The 21,543-nt window shown below is 42.1% G+C and overlaps 1 protein-coding gene across 1 annotated transcript; it reads right to left on the reverse strand.

Annotated features, from left to right (window-relative positions):
• Window positions 1-1,424: 1,424 nt before the first annotated feature.
• Window positions 1,425-21,532, reverse strand: capn9 (calpain 9). The gene is made up of 20 exons (XM_015954371.3): window positions 21,303-21,532; window positions 20,605-20,674; window positions 20,413-20,531; window positions 19,379-19,512; window positions 19,086-19,254; window positions 18,919-19,002; window positions 16,820-16,905; window positions 14,286-14,363; window positions 13,025-13,185; window positions 12,778-12,935; window positions 12,067-12,275; window positions 11,873-11,909; window positions 11,709-11,789; window positions 8,956-9,013; window positions 7,182-7,246; window positions 6,985-7,053; window positions 6,808-6,886; window positions 3,243-3,359; window positions 3,094-3,152; window positions 1,425-1,668 (listed from the first exon to the last, which is right to left on the reverse strand). Exons 1-20 carry the CDS (start codon window positions 21,507-21,509, stop codon window positions 1,642-1,644), a joined length of 2,067 nt encoding a protein of 688 aa, XP_015809857.1. The 5' UTR covers window positions 21,510-21,532; the 3' UTR covers window positions 1,425-1,641.
• Window positions 21,533-21,543: the final 11 nt, after the last annotated feature.

The raw sequence follows: 21,543 nt of genomic DNA on the forward strand, positions 1-21,543 counted from the left end.
TTAATGCCTCTGTTTATTCATGTCTGCAAAGCACAAGGTGACTCTTCTAATACAGAATCTTCCTTTTATCTCATAAAATTATTTCCTAACCTTACAAGTTATTTACAGTCATGTTCTGTTTTATCTACAATGGATGTTTAATCAAAAGTGACTTAATAATGCCTTGACTGCTTTACAGTAATGAAAGAATCAACATAACTGTTTATTTTTGAAATGCCTTATTTCAGATCTTAAATACAAAGGAGTCTACTTGATGATGTATTAATAACTTATTATCAGCTATGTCACATATTAATATTAGTATATTAACAAATGACTGTTTAACATATTTACTTCACATATTAAGTGAAATAACCCTTTTCTAAGTGTGAAAAGGGGGACGTCTGAAGACTCTGATAACCCCTCTTAAACTTTCTGAAATCTGGTTAGTCCAAAACTTATAAACAAAGAACCTTTAAAAGAGGAGACCCTTCCTATATTCAGCAGTTCCTGCAAAAGTTTCCAGCTTATGCTAAATTACCATCCGTTTTCTGTGGAATAAGTTTTTAGCGGAATAAGAAACATCCTTTTTCAGAATCAGCCAATCTTTAAACGTTTAAATCTGCTAAACAACTCAACAGACATGAAACGGTCTGCCTGCAGACCCAAGAGGCTATCTCTAACCAGCTGATGCAGATTAAGAGGAATAAGGCCTGTGACATCTAGAAGTCGAGCTACTCGCTTGACGGGAAGACATGGGCCAGCCGGATCACCAAGAAGCCTCCATTCACACGGGTACCGTAACTCTGCATTGGAATTGGATGGTTTATTATTCATTTTACAACTCGTTAAACCTCATAAAATTTCAACCAGATTTATTTTATAAACCCAGACATCGCATATTTTCTAAGTCACTTAATCAGGCTTTTAAGAACATCTAACATCATATTTCATCAGAGTTTATTCATTGTCTCAGTTGATATTACCTTAAATCACCATTTATAATCATTTGTCCTGCATCATCATTAGTAGAAATATAGTAATAAACAGATTTTTAGAAACTATATTTTTGCCTCTAAGTCAAATTGTTAAAAAGTGTTGGTTCCTACTGTACCTAGCTTTAAAGTTAAAGTTGCCACACACTGGTGAAATTGGTTTGTTGCATTTAACTCATCCATGCTGTTGTTTGTATTGTTTACTTGCGTTATATTTTCTCTGTGGTTGCACAGCACTTTGTTTGAATACTGTATAAATACAGTTATTTTCATTATTATTATTATTATTATTATTATTATTATTATAAAAACAAATGACTGACTTGGATTGGGGCAAAACATGGAACATCTCTATTCAAAATGTTTTTAAGATTATGTTGCTCATTCTAACGGAGCCTGAGCCCCTGAAAGAAGTTATATCGGCCTGATTTTTAACAAAAATAAAAACACTTTCGATTAAAAATGTATTTGTATTCAAAGGTTTACAGAGAAATTTAGTTCAACATGATCCAGACTGCACAGTTCAGAGTTGAACCCACAGCATGTAAACAGATTGGTTTAGACAGTTTTCCACATTTGTAAACTGGATGGAAAGTGACTTAAAAATGAACAAGAAAAAAAAATCCTCTGCTTCTTTCCCAGCACCTGTTTGCATTTCGCTCCTCCATCAGACATTCATTGACAACATGAGGAACTGTAAGGGAAAGTGGAGTGTTAGTGCAGTCGATTAAAACCAATCTGCAGGTAATAGCTTCAAAAACATCAAGACTAAAAATAAATAAAGAACAAAAAGTTGTTTGAGAGATCACAGAATTAGGATCTAAATACTCATCTATTGGGTTTTATTAGGTCACATTCATGTACATCTTCTTCAGCACTCGAGGAGTACAGACGCTTCTCTCTTTCGCTCCCTTATCTTTTTTTTCCCAAGGCTCTTTGTCCTGTCTGCCCACAGAGCGCTTCTCTGCATTTCTTCTGAAGAACTCTATTTTTACTAACCATGGATTTGATAAACTGGTCATTCGATGCGATCGATAAGATTTTTTCAACAATGAGAACGGAGCAGGGGGCTCCCACATGTTCACAGGGGACGCACCCGGTGGGGTATATGCTGGATTCCTGGAAGGAGTGGAAGATCATATGCCTCAGCCAGCTGTCCATTGAGGATATTGAAGACGTGTGGATATTCGGCCTGATGATCACTGGATTTCTCCTGATTAGAGTGGGAGGATATCTGGTTTTCTGGAAATTTGGGAAGACGGGAGGGATTGGAGGGCGACCCGCACCCACGGAAAGCACCGTCCGTGTGGAGACCTCACAGACTGGGACGTTACTCGAGGTGACTTGTAAGCTGGACAATGTTCTAGCTGCGATACCGGTATTAGTGCACAAAATGGATGTCATCTTGGAGAGAGTCACCGGACGGTATGGACAGGTTTAAAAAACCCAAAATTGGCTTCACTGAAGGACTGGAATGATCAGTCTAAAGACTGGAGGCAGAGAGGAAAATTATCTCATCCTGACCCAAACAAGTTCTTGTTATCTGAAACTGACGTCCTGGTAGCCTTGAGCGGCAAGCAACAAACCCCCACGAAGAAATGCAGACTGATGCTGTGAACCCCCCACCATCGGATTGGTGGACTTCAGCTTGGCGAGGTCATCAATCTGCAGGAGTCAATGTGCTCTTCGCTTCTCCCAAGATCTCCCTCCCACCTGTGACTGTACAGTAGATGAGCGCCGTAGATGGCTGCTCTCGCTGGGGGGAACAGGATCCCAGCCACCCCACCCCCCTGCCTTCCTATTGGAGTCTCATGTTATGTTGTGTTGTCTGAAGTCTTGCATATTTGTTGAGGTGTATTCTTGTAGAGCAAAGCTACCCTCCTGGTGGGAGAGTAACTCTGAAGTGCCTTTTTTCCCTCCACCTGAACCAATCCTCATGTAACACTCTGATCTCCATTAAGGTAGCGCGACTCGGGTTGCGAATGACCAGTCACCAATTCTTGTTGTGTGTCTTGCCCATGTATGTCTGATCTCTGAATTGTGTTTACTGAAACTCTAATTTCCCTCTGGGATTAATTAAGTATTGATTGATTGATTGATTGATTTGATTGACATTTACCTGCATGATGTTCATGTTCACTTTCCCTTTGTTGGATGTGTCCAGCGCCTGGAAAACTCCTACATGGGAATAATGACTTCATCAGCTATTAAAGTTCATCTAAATACAAAATTCTTTCCAAGAAATGTTTATTTGTGTCTTTCACTTACTAAACATGTTCTCTAAACGGACAATGCAGGTGAGGTAGTCATCAAAGTCAATTTCATAGTCATCGTCAGCAAACCTCAAGCCAACCAGCTGCAGTAGCCTGTTGTTCAGTTGCATGCCTTCATGGGAGTGAAGCAGAAAGTTTTACCCGGATGTACAGCTGGGATTATTTCTGCAATCATTCCTCCAAGACTGTTAGTAGAATTTAATTACAAGTACTTTTAGGAATAATAATGAAACAAAATGAAGGTGTCAGCTGATGTACACCACGTGGATAAAAGTACAGGTAAAGTGTTTTTCCCCTTTACAGACTAACTGTTTTTGCTTTTCTGACTTAAATATTTCAGAACAGCGTCTCTCTCAGCACTATGGGGGAATTTTCCCCACTCTTATAACAGAATTCTCATAATTCAGCCACATTGGAGGGTTTTCCGATATGAGCGGCCTGTTTGAGGTCAAAGGTCAGATATCATCCTTCAACATGTACTGCTAGCGAACAGAATTCATGGTTCCATCCCTTCTAGCAAGTGGTTCAGTTCCTGAAGCAACAGAGCAGCCCCAGACCATCACACTACTACCGCCATGTCTGACCGTTGCTATGAGGATTCAGTGTTTTAAGCCTAGGGCACATCGAAGACAGAAGCGCAGCGTTGCACCGTCATGTTAAATAGAAGCCATTGTAGTTAATGAGAGTGGCTACACGGGGAGCAGCGAGCTGCAGCCCAGAAGCGCCGTGCCGAGGCGCGGCTGAAGATAGGCGCTAGTTCGATTTCAAGCGCCACGGTGCTGTTTACAACATTGTGGAGTACTTTACAACAGACAGAACTGCTTTACGGCACAAAGCCAGTCACAGTTTTGATAACTTTAAAGTACTGTTGATCTTAAAATATGCTAATAAATAGCGTGCTTACCCATTTTTAATGAATTAGAGTCTCACAAAACACAGCGGCAAGTCTGATCACGCATAAACAATAGAGTCACTTCCTGTTCTCAAGTCCCGACGCGTCCTGGGTGACCATTTAACTTCCCAAAACCGCGGCGCTTCCATCTCTGGTGTGCCCCAGGCTGAACGCCAGATGGAACCAGACACGCCAACCAGAGGCTTCTGCTTTGTCTCATTATTCCAAGGATAATTAACCCGGAAGTCGTTGGGATCATCAAGAGGTGTTTTGATAAATGTGAGACAGGTCTTTGCGCTGTTTTTGCTCAGCCAAGGTTTTGGCATTGGAGAGCCAATGGAGGATATTTTTGCCCCATTCCCATCTTATCAGTAAATCTGAACACCAGCCTTCCAGTGTTTGTATCAGACCTGTTTCCATAGATGTCTGAAATCAAGCTCACAGCCATACAGATTTCACATTTTTTGCTTAAAATTTTTTAGTATCTCCTGACTGGCTAGTTCGCTACTCAGTGTTTCATTTATATTCTGTTAGTCTTCCAGTTTTAGTCCAGTGCTGTTTTTTTGTAGATCCTTTTACCTGTTTCACGGTCAGTTTTATTAGTTTAATCAGTGCTTTCACATACTTAGCTATTCCTGGCTGACCACTTTCTGCACGTCATTTTGCATCACGGTACAATGCCATTGCAGATTTGAGTGATGTTGAGCTGTTCTTGGCAGACTAAAAGCTGAAGATCCTCCATCCATCATTCACAAATATTATCCAATACCCAAAGAAAGCTTTTGTTAAGCTATATATAAATAGCATGTCATGTATTTAATACCATGTGTTCAAGTCTTAGCTTGTCTCAGTAGAGAATGAGTCTGGTAACTCACAGGCAGAGAGGCACTTGAGGGGCGGGACTAGGCAGCTCAAAAATGACCAATCAGAAAAAAGACGGAAATCCCGACTGTACCGCATGACGTGGTAGATTTCTAGTTCATTTGACCTGTTTCACGGTCAGTTTTAATAGTTTAATCAGTGCTTTCACATACTTAGCTATTCCTGGCTGACCACTTTCTGTTATCTCCCTCATTTTTGCCACCAACTCCTGCTTAGCCTTCCTACCTGATCTCTATTGGTTTGAATTATATGTTAGTTGTAGTACCGGTTTCACAGCTTTAGTTATGGTCTGCAGTTCTGCTTACGCCATATTTTCACCTAAAGAACTTTTATAAAGGAGCGCTTTCTGGATTCAACAAAACAAGAGACACTCCAAGGCACTCTCAAATAGAAAAAGTGAAAAAGCCTTTGTTGTAATGGCTAAGTCACATGTGGCCTTTTTAAAAACTCCAACGCGTTTCGGTGAATGTAGCCTTCGTCAGGGAGTTTGGCTACCTGACGAAGGCTACATTCAAGTCATTGACTAGTGTCAGTGACTTGGTCATGTTTTTATTTTCCACTTTCTTCCTTGGTGGCCCCTTTTGAGTGTGGTCACTCGGAGCCGATAAGCTAAACTCTAAAACATGTAGCCCAGAGCAATGTGGGCTGCTGCTAATGCTGACCTAAATCAGCTCGTCTCCTAACTTACATTTTGTTTAATTTAATGTGATTTATACATTTTTACATCACCGGAACATTTTGGAAAAAAAGCAGCAGTCCACATTGTTTTAGGCTGAAGTCAGAGCAATTCCGAGTCCTAAAGGATGTAAAATTATGTTCTCCAAAAAGAGATCTGCACGGAAGCTATTTAGATAGGATGTAGGGATGTAAGAAAATATCGATACGGCAATATATTGTGATATTTTCTCCAACAATATTATATCGATATTCAAAAGCCGTGTATCGGAAATATTGATATGGCAATATATCGTGATATTTTTTCCTGCGATTATTACATTGATATTCAAAAGCCATGTATCTAATTCTTGAAAGAATTTACATGCAAACTTTTGTGTATTTTCTTTTTGTTTTGTGCAATTCAATCGCCACCCACTAGTTGGCAGCAGTGTGCAACAGGTTTTGTTTCCACCATTGAACTGTAAATCCCTCCATCATGGTTCAGATACCTCATGCTAAACATGTTACGTATCAGTTTGGACTGTTTATTTAACATTCTTACAATAAATTCAGTAAAAAAAATTGCTTGTAACGTCTGACTGAATGTATCGCAATATATCGCGATATATCGTATCGTCTCCCCTGTATCGTGATATGTATCGTATCGCCAGAATTTCAAAAATACACATCCCTGCTAAACATGTTACGTATCAGTTTGGACTGTTTATTGAACATTCTTACAATAAATTCAGTAAAAAAAATTGCTTGTAACGTCTGACTGAATGTATCGCAATATATCGCGATATATCGTATCGTCTCCCCTGTATCGTGATATGTATCGTATCGCCAGAATTTCAAAAATACACATCCCTGATAGGATGTAATTATTACTTCTACAGAGAGATGCTGCTCAAAGTCAGCTTCATGGAGTGGGTTTGTATGACTGAGCAGCTGCATGCAAGCTCCACATCATCAAGCATGAGTGGAGTGGTGGAAGTCAGTCACATTCTTGCAAAATAACATGAATTATAAACCAGATCAAATGTAATATGTCTGCCAAGAAAAATGAAGCACAGTTAACAAAAACTATCAGATAAATGGATAAATTGTAAATTTTCTGGTTACTCACCTGCAGCTTTCAGAGCATTACGAAGCTCATAGGAGGACATCTTTCCTGAGCGGTCTGTGTCAAAGGCCAGGAAAAGCATCTGCAACAACAAGTTTGTTTTTACCTAAGAAACTAGGAGCTTTGCTCCCAAACGTTTTTCCATCCCATTCTAACTTAACCACATGAATCGATACACACAATCCACTTCTTCATCTTTTCCCAGAACACCTTGAACTCCTGGAATTCTAGCTTCCCCGTGTTGTCCACCTGGTTTACCATTAAGGAACGTGTTAGGATTTCATACTTTTATAAATCATTCAAGACAAAAACACGTTGGCGAAAATCTACATTCACTTATATGTTCTGCGGTCTACTGCTATAAGTGGTAAGGATACATCCATTAGATTGATGATGCTGTGACAGGTACTGAGACTCAGGCCATCAAATTTGATCTCTTTTCCTGAAGAAAAAATGCAACCAAACATCACAAAAGACACTATAAAATGGAAAAATGTGCAATTTGCTATGTGCAACAATGCTGTATCTGTTGTCTGCCCACTGCGACAAGCTGTTATAATTAATCTCTAGAACTCTCTCGCCCTGAGCCTGAGATTAGTGGACTCAGTGGTCTCCTTTAAAAAGCATCTGAAAACCTCATCTGTTCAGACTGGTGTTTGCATGATCTTTGGTTATTTCTTCATCATTACCGTTTCCTCATTCTGTTCTTCCTACCAATTCTGCCTTTCCCGGGATCCTCTGATTATCTTTTTCTTATTTAGTTTTTCCCTTTCCTCACGTTTTTCACCATTTTTACTTTTTCCATTTGTATCATATTTTTAAATAACTATTTAATCCTCACATAGGGATCACAGTCTTATCTTCATTCGGCTGTAGAAAGCTCCCAGCCATCCAGGTTTAATAGAGTCTAAGCAGGTGTGCAACAGCTGCAGCTTAGACATCTCATGGGGCTCAAAGGATATGCACAGTTGGATGTCATCTGCATAAAGATGGTAGGAGATTCCTTTAAAGCAGCTCAGGGTGAGCTGAAGAGGAAGCAGATAGAAGAGGAACAGTAGAGGCCCCAGCACAGACCCTAAGAAGAGCGGTTTCAGTAGAATGAGCTGTCTGCGAAGGTTCTCAGTCATCCAGGTCATTGTAGTCTAATGAGCTTTGAAAGAAAAGCGCCTGGACTTCTTTGAGTTGCTTGAGTTGGCTCATGTGTTTATGTAGAAGATCATCGGGGGGCCTTTTGTTCCCTTTTGGGGGGAAAATCCCACTGGGTTTAAATCTGGGACTCTCCACCATTTGACCTTAGAACTGAAGAAGCCTCTTGGATGAGAGGTGAAACGTCTTCAAGCAACTCAAAGAAGTCCGGACGCTTTTCTTTCAAAGCTCATTAGAGTAGAATGAGCTCTACGAAAACCTGACTGGAAGCTATCATAGATGTTATGTTCATCAAGAGCAGCTGTGAGTTGTTTAGCCACAACCTTTTCCAAGATCTTGGAGATGAACGGAAGTTTAGAGATGGGTCTGAAATTTCTACGGAGAGAGGGGTCAAGACTCGGTTTTTTAAGAAGTGAGTGGATTACAGCGTTCTTAATATAAGCAGGGACCTGACCAGAAACCAGACAATCATTTGTTACAGAGAGGACTGAAAGGCATTTCTAAACAAAGACGAGGGTAAGATGTCGAGGGGACATGCAAAAGTTTACAGAGTAGTTTGGTTAGCTCGGGCAAAGAAACAGGAGCAAAGCTATCAAGGGTCGGGTTGGTGTTGGAAGGGGCAGAGATAGAGCCGAGGGAGAGACGCTGGATGTAAGCTTGTTGATTTTGTCCATAAAGAAAGACAGTCTCCATCAGAATGGATGAAGGCAAAAAATAAACATGTAAACAACTCATGTCAAACTTATAAAGCATTAACAGTCTGCGTTTGGCTGTATACTGCCCAAAAGCCTTGGTTTTGTTTTATAAATTCATTGGCTGCCAGTTCAGATGTTCTGTTTTCTTCGCTGTTAAGTTGTTGGTGGTTCAGGAGGTCAGAGTTTGTTCTGTAAGCAGTGGCCTGATTCTAATTGTGTGTCTCAGTTGTGTCCTTGAGCAAGACACTTCACCCTCCTTGCAAACTGTCAGACAAAAATTTGTAGAAAATTAAGTTTTTCTTCAACTTACTCCTGCTGAGAACACCGTTCAGCATCTGCTGCAGCTCTCTGACACTGATAGCGTTATCCTGGAGATGCAGCAACATGAAAGAGAAAATAAAAGTTACATCTACACACCATCTGCTGATCCGTCCAAGCCAGTTTCCTGGCTCACCTGTTGTGTTGTGTGTGTGTGTTAACATTTAAATGTTCATGTTATTTTATTCCGGTATTGGAAAAATGATCAAGGAGCCACGCATGTGTAAATGTGTCAAGATGTCCTGCAACGCATGATTCATTTATTGGGATGAACAGAAGGTTGGTAACAGACTAGCTGTCACAGAGGGGAACATCTGTACTCCACTGATACGCATGAAGTCCAAGTTCCCCTTCTTTGTGTACAGAGGTTATGTCAATAAACTCTTATGTATTGTCCCAGTCTTTCCTAGGGCATAGTTCTGCATTGATTTATAGTGTGTGAGTGGTGTATAAGAATAAAGCATCTAAAAACCAAATTATATTGATAATAAAGCACATCAGATATTAAATTTAAAAATCGAATGTAAGATACCACTACTGGTGCGTCATGGTGGTTTTAGCTCCTAGGAGCGGCCCAGCTGAGGTAGGACTTAATTTTTCTGCATTAAGAGTGGAAACTTTAGCAACACATAGGCTGAGATTCTGTTTGGATCGTACCTTCCTAGTCTGTCTTTCAGTCAGTGGGGTTACATGAGTACTGACTGACATCTAAGTCTATCCAGGTCGATCTTATTATAATAAGCTGGGAGTCATTATCCTAGTTTACATGCGCATTAGAAAACTGGCCTTTGAAATAAAGTTCTTTCCACTCCGGTACAGTAGGTGGCGACATGCCTCTTTTCATGTCGGCATTCTTACGGTTAGCTCATAGCAACACAACCAGTGAACAGAAGCTGGCGTGAGTGAAGCAGACAGAAGTGCACAATGGCTGAAGGAATGTACAACAACAATGCAGCAGCGCAGCTTATTTGGTACGTACCAGGGATGTGTATTTTTGAAATTCTGGCGATACGATACATATCACGATACAGGGGAGACGATACCATATATTGCGATATATTGCGATACGTTCAGTCAGACGTTACAAGCAATTTTTTTTACATAATTTATTGTAAGAATGTTCAATAAACAGTCCAAACTGATACGTAACATGTTTAACATGAGGTATCTGAACCTTGATGGAGGGATTTACAGTTCAACGGTGGAAACAAAACCCGTTGCACACTACTGCCAACTAGCGGGTGGCGATTGTATTGCACAAAACGAAAAGAAAATACACAAAAGTTTGCATGTAAATTCTTTCAAGAATTAGATACACGGCTTTTGAATATCAATGTAATAATCGCAGGAAAAAATATCACGATATATTGCCATATCAATATTTCCGATACACGGCTTTTGAATATCGATATAATATTGTTGGAGAAAATATCACGATATATTGCCGTATCGATATTTTCTTACATCCCTAGTACGTACGTACTGTTTTATGGTGTTACGTGTGTTGCTTTGTGAGGACGGTCTTGTCAGAAGACCGCTTCCGCAGTCTTGTTACTTGCAGAATGCGAGCGTCCTACCTGTGTTAGCTCGGCTGACGCGTTTACATGCAGAGTGTATTCGGATTGCTACCGCATTTTCTGGGTGCTTCAGCTCGATTAGAACCAATTTACTTTCAGCCAGATTAACACGTTTACATGCATTAAAAATAAATAAATAAAGATGTGGGTCTTTTCAGGGCAATGTTTTGGTTTTCTGGTGCGCATGTAAACGCAATGGGTTTAACCTGGTTTGGTTACATTTCTACAGAACAAAACATCAACAAAGGGGCTCCCCAAAGCTCAGTACTGGGCAGAGGTGTGGACTTGAGTCACGTGACTTGGACTTCAGTCATTATTATTATACTATTATATATATATATAATGACTTCTGGCTTGACTTGATAAAATCTATAAAGACTTATGACTTGACTCAGACTTGAACGCCATTGACTTGTGACTTGAATTGACTTGCATCTGTTGACTTGATGACTTAAGCATATTTGATATTTTAGCACAAAAGTGGCGCGACATGGACAAAAATCATGAATCATTCTTCGCTCTGGGTTTGATCTTTTACTGTTAAATGCAGCAGCACTTTGTTTATTATCAGCTTCAGTTGCCTTTTCTGTTTGTTTGAGCGAATAAACGAAGCTTTAAGAAGCTTTATTTCTGGAATTTATTTATTATCATCGTCGTTAAATTGAAGTTTGACAGATAACTTGATAATGACTTGAAATTTTTAAGTTAAGGACTTTAAATTGACTATAATTGACTTTGGTATAATTGACTTTGGACTCGACTTGGACTTGGTTGTCTTTGACTTGGACTTGACTCGACCTACTTGTAACTAGCGAAGTAGTGACTTGGTCACACCGCTGGTACTTGGCCTCTTTCTCTGTGCCATACAGCCCACTTCTGCGGGCCAGATCATCTGTTATGCTGACAATACCCAGCGCTATATGTCATTCCCACCTCAGATGCTTCATCTCAAACACAGATCTCAGACCTCATTTCTAGTCTTTAATCAGCCTAAAGGAACACACATTACTCCTTTGTTTGTTGAGCTCTAATGGCTACCCTTAGTGACCAGCATCAAATACGTAATTTTTTTCTTAGCTCAGTGGTAATTAGTCACATTCACATTTGCAAGCTGCTTTGGTCAAAAGCATTTCCCAAATACATAAACGTTTTTGTACATGTTTATTACCGAACCAGCCAGCTGCTCAAAAAGTCTTCTCAGGCTTTTCTCTTCACTTGTTTCCTCTTCTGGAGGGCTGGGCATGGGTGGCTGGTGGAAAGAACACGGCGTTAGAACAAACAGGAATAACTGACTGACGGGGTGATTAATTACCAGTATCATGTTTTTCTTACATCTGGCAGATCAGCATCAACAGTGGTCCCCATCTCTCTATGAAATGTAAACAAATGCTCTTAAAACAAGGTACATATATTTTTTCCCAATCTAAAACCAGTACCGGTGCAACAATATGACCTAATGAGCATTGTTCTTTTAGATTTCTAATTGGGGTATAAAACGATCGCTTGTTGGATCACTGAATACTCACACAGCTCCGGCCTTCTTCTCAGAAAAGATGCGGATGAGGAAGTCAGCCTCTTGGTGTGGTTGGAAGGTAGTGGGGACCAGCAGGTATTTACCGGGGGGCAGGCTGAAGCGCTCTGCCACCTCCCGCATGTTGATGTAGGTCCTGCTACGAGCCTTGGATGCATTGTAGCGGAAGAAGTCCTTTCCCATGTGGTCGTCGTCATCTGGAGCCTGAATGAGAAGGCAAAAAAATAAGGTCTAGTGTGGGTATTTTAACGCAATAATAGATCGCTAGATAAATGTCGGGTAGAAGAGATCTCTCTGGAGGGTTTTTTTGCCATATTGCTTGAAATGGGAGTTTCAAGTCAATGGTTAGGAGGATTCCCCAGATTGCCATTGATTCTGTGCTGCTGTGATTTATGCTAGCTATATATGCTAGCATACTAAATTGTTTTATAGTGATGAAGGTGTGTTATGTTAGGAATTATGGCAGAAAAGGTGCCAACAATATGTTATAATAATGTTATAATGTTATAGCATTTGCTGTGACCAACAAATTCTGTGTCTCTAGGGGGAAGTTGAGAATAGGGGTAGGACCTTGGAATTGAATGTTTTTTCCAAGATCTTACACGCCACCTTCAAAACACTACAGAGAAATTATAAAATTGAAATGAAATAAAGCCCAAGGTCCATGGGCTTCATAAGTCCAAAGGTGCTGAGTATTGTCTTTGACCTGATACATAGCAAAGCCAATGGTCTCCAAGTCCAAGCCTTCTTTCCTTAGTTTTCGTCTGTTCTTTTGCATTAAAGCAATCACCACACTACACAGATGATGGTTATCATCAGCATCCTTCAGCTCCAGCTTAAACTGAGGGTTGGTCCAAAAAGTGTCTGCAAGATAGTTTGATGCAAAAATTTTAGTCAAAAATTTCACCGTGAGATATCAAAATATGTACAGATCTAAGGAAACGTTCTAGTACCAATGTAGTTCCTGCAGCCTCCAGCGGTGGAGCCACGAATCCAGTTGCCCTCAAATGTGTTGATCGTCCACTTGTACATTGTGTCATCACTGAGAGCATCAGGAGTCATGTTGCAGATTTCAACTTTGTCGTAGTTCTTTTTAAAGTCCTCAAACTCCATCCTGCATTCAAAACACAACATCAGGGCAAACATTAAGTAAACATTAGTCTGTGTGTGTGTGTGTGTGTGTGTGTGTGTGTGTGTGTGTGTGTGTGTGTGTGTGTGTGTGTGTGTGTGTGCAGTGAGATGCATCCCCTCTGTGCGGATGAGCGTGAGCGGCCCAGACTTTCATGCTTCCATCTGCTGCCTCTGGCGTACTACAGGCCAAAACGACACTTTAGGACTCTATCTTCAGTGCGTCCACCAGCGGGGTCGGGGATCACGACGGGCACAGACAACCCTGCGGCCGCAGCTCTGGTCGGCCGCCTCAACAATGGAAGCACGAAACATGGCCCACTCGGACTCAATGTCCCCAGCCTCCCCTGGAACATTTTGGAAGTTCTGTCGAAGGTGAGAATTGAAACTTCTTCTGACAGGAGACACCGCCAGACATTCCCAGCAGACCCTCATAATACTTTTGGGCCTACTAGGTCTGACCGGCATCTTCCCCCACCATCGAAGCCAACTCTCCACCTTCCCCCGAGTGTCTACAGATCAGACAAAACGACAACAAAGTCGATCATCGAGCTGTGGCCTAAGGTATCCTGGTGCCAAGAGCACATAGGGACACCTTTATGTCTGAACATGGTGGTTATTATAGACAATCCATGACTAAGACAGAAGTCCAATAACAAAACACAGCTCGGATTCAGATCAGGGGGACCGTTCCTCCCCACCACACCTCTTCAGGTCTCACTGTCGTTGCCCACGTGAGCGTTAAAGTCCCCCAGCTGAACGAGGGAGTCACCGGAAGGAGCGCTCTCCAGCCCCCCCTCCAAGATCTCCAAGAAGGGTGGGTAGTCTGAGCTGAAGGTTGGTGCATAAGCACAGACCACAGAAAGCACTCGTCCCCCTACAACAACAGTTAAATGCAAGTTTTTTGCATACGTGTAAGGCATGTCCCGGGTGTTTTTCATGTAAAGGTGATGTTATGCTGAAAATGGAGTCCCACACTTCCTGTCTACCTGGCTCGTGTCCCTTTGAAAGGCAGGTAGACACATTATGTGTCAAATATGGAGAAATAATGAAATGTTAAATCAGGCGTGTTGCTTTCAACCTCACCAGAACTCCCCGTCATCAGACGAATTCTGCTGGAGACGGCTTTTCTCAGCACTGTCCACATAATTCCATTCTCTGGAACTGAGAGACACAGAATGCCAGTTAGATGGGACATGAAAACGAGGACCCGCTGTAGCACAACAGAACTAAGCCAGTCGTTTTTCTTTTATTGACTAAATCTTTTTGGTGTTAGGAGCTTTAGAAAGTCCAGGGGCCTCATTCATCAAATGTTCGTAGAAAAATTCAAAAATTTCTTCCTGTGAACGAAATTTAGGATGTTCATACAAACGGTCAAAAACCTGATTTATGTACGCACCTTCCTCTCGTCTGATGATAAAACTACCCTGTGCCCACTTTGACTCGTATAAAAAATTCCAACGCAACTGCAAAAGCCATTTGTCGTGCTGCAGAAAAATGTTTAATCTTGTAACAATGTTTTTACTTTGTGATATAAGTGCCTCTTTTTAAGTTTCTTATTTGTTTTTCTTTTGTTGTTACTAAAGATGCCTTGTATGTTTCTAAAAAAAAAAAAAAAACTACCCTGTGCGGTTCCAGCAGGACCGAGCGCAATTTGTGGCAGCCCCCAACACTTCCGGGTGGCACCTGCCAGAGAAATGACTGGCTCTACCAGCCTGAAGCGGCACCTCTGGCAGATCGAAATATTTCAAATATTTCGAGCGGTTTACGAACACATTTCCCAGTCACTCCATGTGTATACAGTGTAATGCAATTAGAAGCATTAATTCATTTATTTTTCCATCATTTTTATTGCTCCCCCAGACGAATCCGTGTTATTGAGCTCCAGTGGCAGATCCACTGACACTTCCAGGTTACCGGCATTGGGTCACCGGCCTCTGGCAGGGGCGGCGTTAGGCCCGGCTACTTGGGCTGAAGCCCTGGATGTTTTATGAAAAGCCCCGGATCTAAATCGCGGAAGTAACATGCAGTACCAAAGTCCAATAGAGAGGGAGCAGCTGGCAGTAGTTTGTATACAGCCTGCCTGAGCCTCCACCACTGAAGAAGAAGCCCTTCAGCAGCCGGCTTCTTCTGCACTCTCTGCCTGAAACGCATGAGTGAAGATGGACATAAGGACGTTTTTTAGACCAAAAGTACGGCGACAGAACCCCAGCTTTGATGAGACTGGTGTTGACTCAGGTTTGTGAGTCTTATTTGAAAATATTTGTTGTGCTGCTGGTTTGCCTAAAGTTAGCTTATCAGGTAAAGTTGATGGAGAAAGAACGGGAATATTTACTATCATCTCACACTAAACACTAACAGGAACAATACTCTGCCCTGAAAATGCTTAATATGTAGCTTCAGATTAAAAATTATGTGGTACAAGACAAATATATATGATGTAGACTAGTGCGTGTCACGTGTGTGTGCGTGCGTGCGTGTGTTAAGCCCCGGATGTTCTTCAGTCCTTAATCCGCCCCTGGCCTCTGGTACGGAGTCAGGCTGCAGGTGGAGCACCAGAGCAGTTCTGAATTTCTGAAATAATTTATGACAACTGCTACCAATGTGGATTGTGGAATAAAAATAGATAAACTGTTAGTTTTCTCTATATTGTCATTGCAATCAGGGCACATAGCGCCATATTCCGACTTAAAATGGGGTGGGGGGGTGGGGTGGGGGTTCTGGTAGTTGTAAAACAGAATATGAACTGGAATCGGATTTGTGCCGTTTATCTGTCGCTCCACAAAGAGTCCCAAATCCCAGCACAGCTCCAGACGGATCTGCTGTCAGCGCGCTCACGGAAAGGCGCTAACTCCAGAGAGCACGCTCTGACAAATCCTTTATAATAATATAGAAACGTTCTTTTATCTGATGCATCTCAAGAAAAATCAGGAGGCATTTCACAAGGACTAAAATATAATATAATAAAACTAAATTAAAAATAATATTAATTCATTAAAAAGATGAAAAGCATCATAAAAATGGGAAGAGAAAATTGTGATTACATAAAACACAAAATCCCTTCTACAATGTCAGATTCCCGTTGGGTGTTTTAGCACCAGTTAGAGACTCGTCTGTTTTTCCACTGAAATATTTATCTAATGGGTGAAATAATTTATAGATGAGGAACGTGTGTGGACGACTGAGACCTTCGGTGTTGCGGCTCCCCCGTTCTACCACTAGATGCTGTTCCTACCGTGGTCTGAAGTTTTCTTATGTTTAGGAACATTTTCACACACAAGTACAAAACGATGAATCCCACACAACGCGTAAATTAGCTACTATTCACGACATACGCACAGATCTGTGCGTAAGTGCGGTTGATAAATGAGGCCCTGGGTGTGGTTATTGAAGTAGCAGACCATGAAGGCAGAATATTTCTATTCAAAATGATATTTTTGTTTTAATTAGTTTGATACACAACTTATTCTGAAGATCTTTAATGGAATTATTAAATGTGCCGAAGAAAAAAGCTCCCCAAAAAATCAGAGCAGTCTAAGTGAAAACTTAGGAAACCCAATAAAGACTTCTCTTCAACACTTTTCTCTGTTTTAAAACTTAAAATAATGTTTTGTTCTTACTTGTCGCTCCAAGGGCCATTCCATTCCACCTGACCCCAAGGGTTTCTAATCCGGACCATCTTGACTTTCTGACCCCTGAAACTCACCTGAACATCAAATAGAAATAGCTTTGTGACTTTTTACAAGTTTAAAACTTTGAAGGTTTGGTTCACTAATTGAATCAATACATTTGCACGGGTCTCTGGTAGGAATGAATGCTTTTAAGCTTGGTTTATGCTTGACGCATTCACTTTCCGTGCGGTGATGCGGCTCGCGGCTGGAACGCGCTTCACAACTCGCAGCGTTTATGGTTTGTGCGGCTCGTCTCTGCGGTGAGCCAATATTCTCCCAAACTGTAGGGGGCAGCATGGAGCTCTACGGCATGCATCCAACACTACACCATAGTAGAAGTAGAAATCACTGTTTACAACATGGCATTCCAGCATTTTTAACAGCGTTCTCGTCTTTCCCGACAGTGCGAGCTATTTCTCTCCAAGAATTATTAACAACATGTTGATCACGGTGATCTCTGAGAGCTGAATCATACAAATGTCTCTATTTACGAACCTCTGCCGTGCCGGTCCGCCATGTTTTTCCGCGTCCGACCGTCCGCGTGGTTATTTCCGAGGTGCGCGTTGCGGAAATCTTGGGCCGTGCGGAGACGCGGTGGAGGGGCGTGGTTGTTAAAATGACGCAAAATGACGCAAAATGACGCAAAATGACGCAACTTTTCCGCGCGGAGCCGTGCGGACCTCGCGGACGCGTCAAGCATAAACCAACCTTTAAAGTTGTACTCTAGAGGGAAAAAAAGCCCTGGTGCACCACTTCCAGGAACTAAAAACGAGTCACTTCAACGCTGAGCTTGAGACAACAGGATTTAGAATCTTATTCCCACCCTGATGTTTGGATATCTCGCCTCGGACTAGAAAACAGCAGCGCCTCTCTACCAATGACTCAGTTTGGTTTGTAACGTTTTTGTTCGATCTCCAAAAATAACAAGCCTTGAGGAGTTCTGTGTGGTGGAGTTTCTGATGCTAACGGTTAGCTTCTACTAGTCAAGACGTTCTCTGTTGTTTCCTGAACACTAAAGCAACAACCGCCTTCCCCATCGCGAGTCAAGATGGAGGAGTCCATTATCGTTCATTGACTGTCACATAGATCTGTCAGGATCTTTTATCCCAGAGATTCATCGTCTATTTTCTATCAGAAGCGAATGCAGGAAATACGTGTTGGAGACTATTTTCATGTTCAGCTTGCGTGAAAAACTTAGAGTGACCGACTATAATCAGAAATAATCAGTAAAACATCTTTTGTAGTGTTCCACACCTTTAAAATCTTCCAAACAGAGAAACATTTTAAGTGGCTTGAGGTGTAATTTGAGTTTTCATGGAGAAATTTGAACGTTTTAATTACCGTAGTGCACCTAATAGGCGCCGAAACTTAAGGAGATTGTTTCCCACACAAGTCTGCTGTAATTATTTACAACCAGTTTAGGATTCCTGCTTAGAACACAAAGCTACGTTTGACTTTCTTTCTCCAGCGGGACTACATCCTACCCATGGACGTAATTTTTGGGGGGGACAGGGGGGACATGTCCCCCCCTCTTTTTCCAAAGTCAAGTTTTGACCCCTGCATTTTTTACCATCCAAAAACAATATTACGCTATATTCAATTCAATTCAATTCAAGTTTATTTATATAGCGCCAAATGACGACAAGAGTCGTCTCAAGGCACTTCACATAATAAACATTCCAATTCACAGTTCATTAAGCCAATCAGAAATAATGTGTCCTATATAAGGAACCCAGCAAATTGCATCAAGTCACTGACGAGTGTCAGTGACTATACAGCAATCCTCATACTAAGCAAGCATGCAGCGACAGTGGAGAGGAAAACTCCCTTTTAACAGGAAGAAACCTCCAGAGGATCCTGGCTCAGTATAAGCAGCCATCCTCCACGACTCACTGGGGAAATTGACACTGGTTGAGCTCTAGGACCAAGCGGAAAACAACCGTTTGTGTTAAAGCCTGTTTCCCATTAGAGCATACTGCAAAGACCCCCTCCCCCCCCTCCCCGTGTCCCCTCTACTTCTAAAGTGAAAATTACATCCATGATCCTACCTCATCCACGCCTGTGATGGAGTAGGCGTGTCCCTTCACCAGGCCTGTACTGGTCTTGGCCTCAGACTCTGCAGAGCTGGTGATCTAGAGAGAAATGGAACCATTATGCTTCCTATTATAACTGAGTCAGACACAAATGATTGAAAGATTATATTTGAGTGTTTTACATCTATAGAGCATCCCATCATGGAGCCTCGGTCCAGAGCCTTCTTCATGATCAAGAACAGGTTTTCTGGAGCACTCTTAGTTTCATACGTTTCTCCAACTCCACCAGTGAAGTCCTCCATAGCCTCCATGGTACTGCCGCCTTTCAGAGCCTCATAGCTGCCATTTAGTCTAAAGGGAACAGAAAAGTTCACTGGCTAACATGAATAAGGTGCAGTGGCATAGGAAAGTGTGGCTTCATAAGTATTTATCAGGTTTTTTTCTGCCTAAATGAACATAAGTGCAGATGCTTTACTTGGCGTAGGCTTTTTCCATCAGAGCGCTCCAGAACTCGTTGTTGGAGGCGGAGTGAAGCATGATGAGATTATTTCTCACTGTCGGCAGTCGGTCATCCACCACCACGTCCAGCCATTTGTTGTGCTGCCAGAACTAAGACAGCAAAGAGGACGCGGGTCACAGAAGACTGAAACGGTGAGGTTTACTGGTTCTTAGCCAAGGCTCTTGCCTGAGAAACGTTCACGTTCCTCAGGATTCCCTTTAACCTGTCCAGTTCCGGTAGTTTAGTCAGAACGATGAAGCGGCTCCTTTCTACAACAGAGCTATTTCAGTGCGTGTCCGAAACACTCCTATTGAGTAGTTAACTTTACCGATCCATTTGGAAACAACGGTGGGAACAACACTAAACTAAAAGGCCTAAAAGGTGTTACTTTGACGCAAACACTGTTTAACTGTCCTCTGGGTGCATCAACAGTACATTTAGCTGCTGTTGGTGATTTTTAACATGTAATCAATCACACAGGTGTAAAGACTTCTAGAATGGCATTGCATGAGCTGCTCTGTGATTTTGGAGATTGTGGCAGTAATATTGTTTGGTTGCATCTGGACCAGCTCATCGATCTTATAAGTCAGTTATGTCCATACTGGTCCTCAAGGGCCACAGTCATGCATGCTTTAGAGGCTTCTCTGCATCAGCACAGCTGATTTTAATCAGCAGGTTACTAAACGTACCGCAGAGCTGCTGCACAGGTAATGCAACCACTGAATTTGGATTGTGTTGGAGCAGGAAAACAACTAAAACACATAGGATGGTGGCCCTAGAAGACCTATATTGGACACCCATCCGATGAGCCATACATACTTATTTTATGGAAGGAGGCCACAAAGGAAGCTAACTACGTAGCTCCTGCATAGCTCTTTTATTTTGGAGCACATGAATAGAATAGAATAGAATAGAATAGAATAGAATAGAATAGAATAGTCATGCCTTGGTTCATTATAAAGGTATCTTGGCATTTAAGAAACCCTTCACGTTCTCATACCAAGTTGTACCTGGAAGTGAAAGATGCCAGCGTATTTATAGTCAAAGTCCTGGTTACGGGGGACGACTCGGGCCATTATGTCCTTTTTTAGTGTCAAAGAAGCAATCGCTGCAAGGAGCCAACAGTCGCCTGCAGAGACAATCGTGACGCTTCATCAATCAACGTCTTTACATCAAAGACAGAACAGAACACAGGTACCCACCAAGCTGTCCTTGGCAGATGTCCGTCCTGTCTGCATCTCCCACTATAAACTTTGGGTCTTTGCATATTTCCTGTGGACGTTCAGAAACATAGGGAAGGAGGCAGGCTGGTTGGTATTTAAAAAGAAAAGATACCGGTTATTCTGAATAGGCGTGGTCACATTCCGCGCACCTTAATCAGCTTTGCATCCCAGTTGTTCAAACTGATAATTCACACACACACGCTACATGCAAGTATTCACTCTGAAGCTACGCCCTAAAGAGAAATGTCTCCAGTGTGAGTGGTGGGCTGCCCAGCCTGGCTGGTGCTGCCCAGCCTGGCTGGTGCTGCCAGGGACGGTGACAGGTGAGGTGAGGCGGCTGGTGGAACTTCTTATCTTTTCAGAGATTTCATGGTGAAAACCTAAAACTGTTCGTTCCTGAGTGAACATTTCCACCGCCAAGTTCACGAGGGTGAACGGTCTGCATGCAGAGAGGAAACTACACTGCTTATATTTACACAGCTTTCAGGCAGAACTTGTTTTTAGGCTGCGATGACAACGTTTCACGTCAATGATCCAACATCAGCGTGATTCTAAATGTGTGGTTTCTCTATATTAGATGAATTATTTCTGATGGCAGTACACCGACGCGATTCAGTCATCCCCTCTCAGCTCTAGAACCCCAAAAAGTCAGTTTCAAAAGTCCCGCTCTTTCTTACCGGAGGCCTCTTCCACTGAATCTGGACAGGAACACTCTGGCTGTAGTAGAGCGAGGAGTCACAGGCAGGGAAGTCTGGATCCTCAAACAGGACCCCCTTGTCGAGACACTCCTGTCTCAGCTGCTCAAATGTCTTTCTGTCCGACTGTGCGCTCTCAGCCTGGATGGGATCGAAGCTCCTGGAAGACAGAAGGGACTGGAGAGGCATCTTGTCCTTCAGATATGAGGTTGGAGAGGAAGGT

This window comes from Nothobranchius furzeri, chromosome 7 (assembly GCF_043380555.1).
Source record: "Nothobranchius furzeri strain GRZ-AD chromosome 7, NfurGRZ-RIMD1, whole genome shotgun sequence".
NCBI classification, from domain to species: domain Eukaryota; kingdom Metazoa; phylum Chordata; class Actinopteri; order Cyprinodontiformes; family Nothobranchiidae; genus Nothobranchius; species Nothobranchius furzeri.

Bases quoted from the DNA above. Each gene is read 5' to 3' on its own strand.
- capn9 (XM_015954371.3), bottom strand. From the start codon at position 21,509: ATGCCTCTCCAGTCCCTTCTGTCTTCCAGGAGCTTCGATCCCATCCAG. The intron at 20,675-21,302 runs GTAAGAAAGAGC...GAACGTCCACAG, and splicing joins TTCAGTGGAAGAGGCCTCCG to GAAATATGCAAAGACCCAAA. The intron at 20,532-20,604 runs GTGGGTACCTGT...TTGTCTCTGCAG, and splicing joins CATCTGCCAAGGACAGCTTG to GCGACTGTTGGCTCCTTGCA.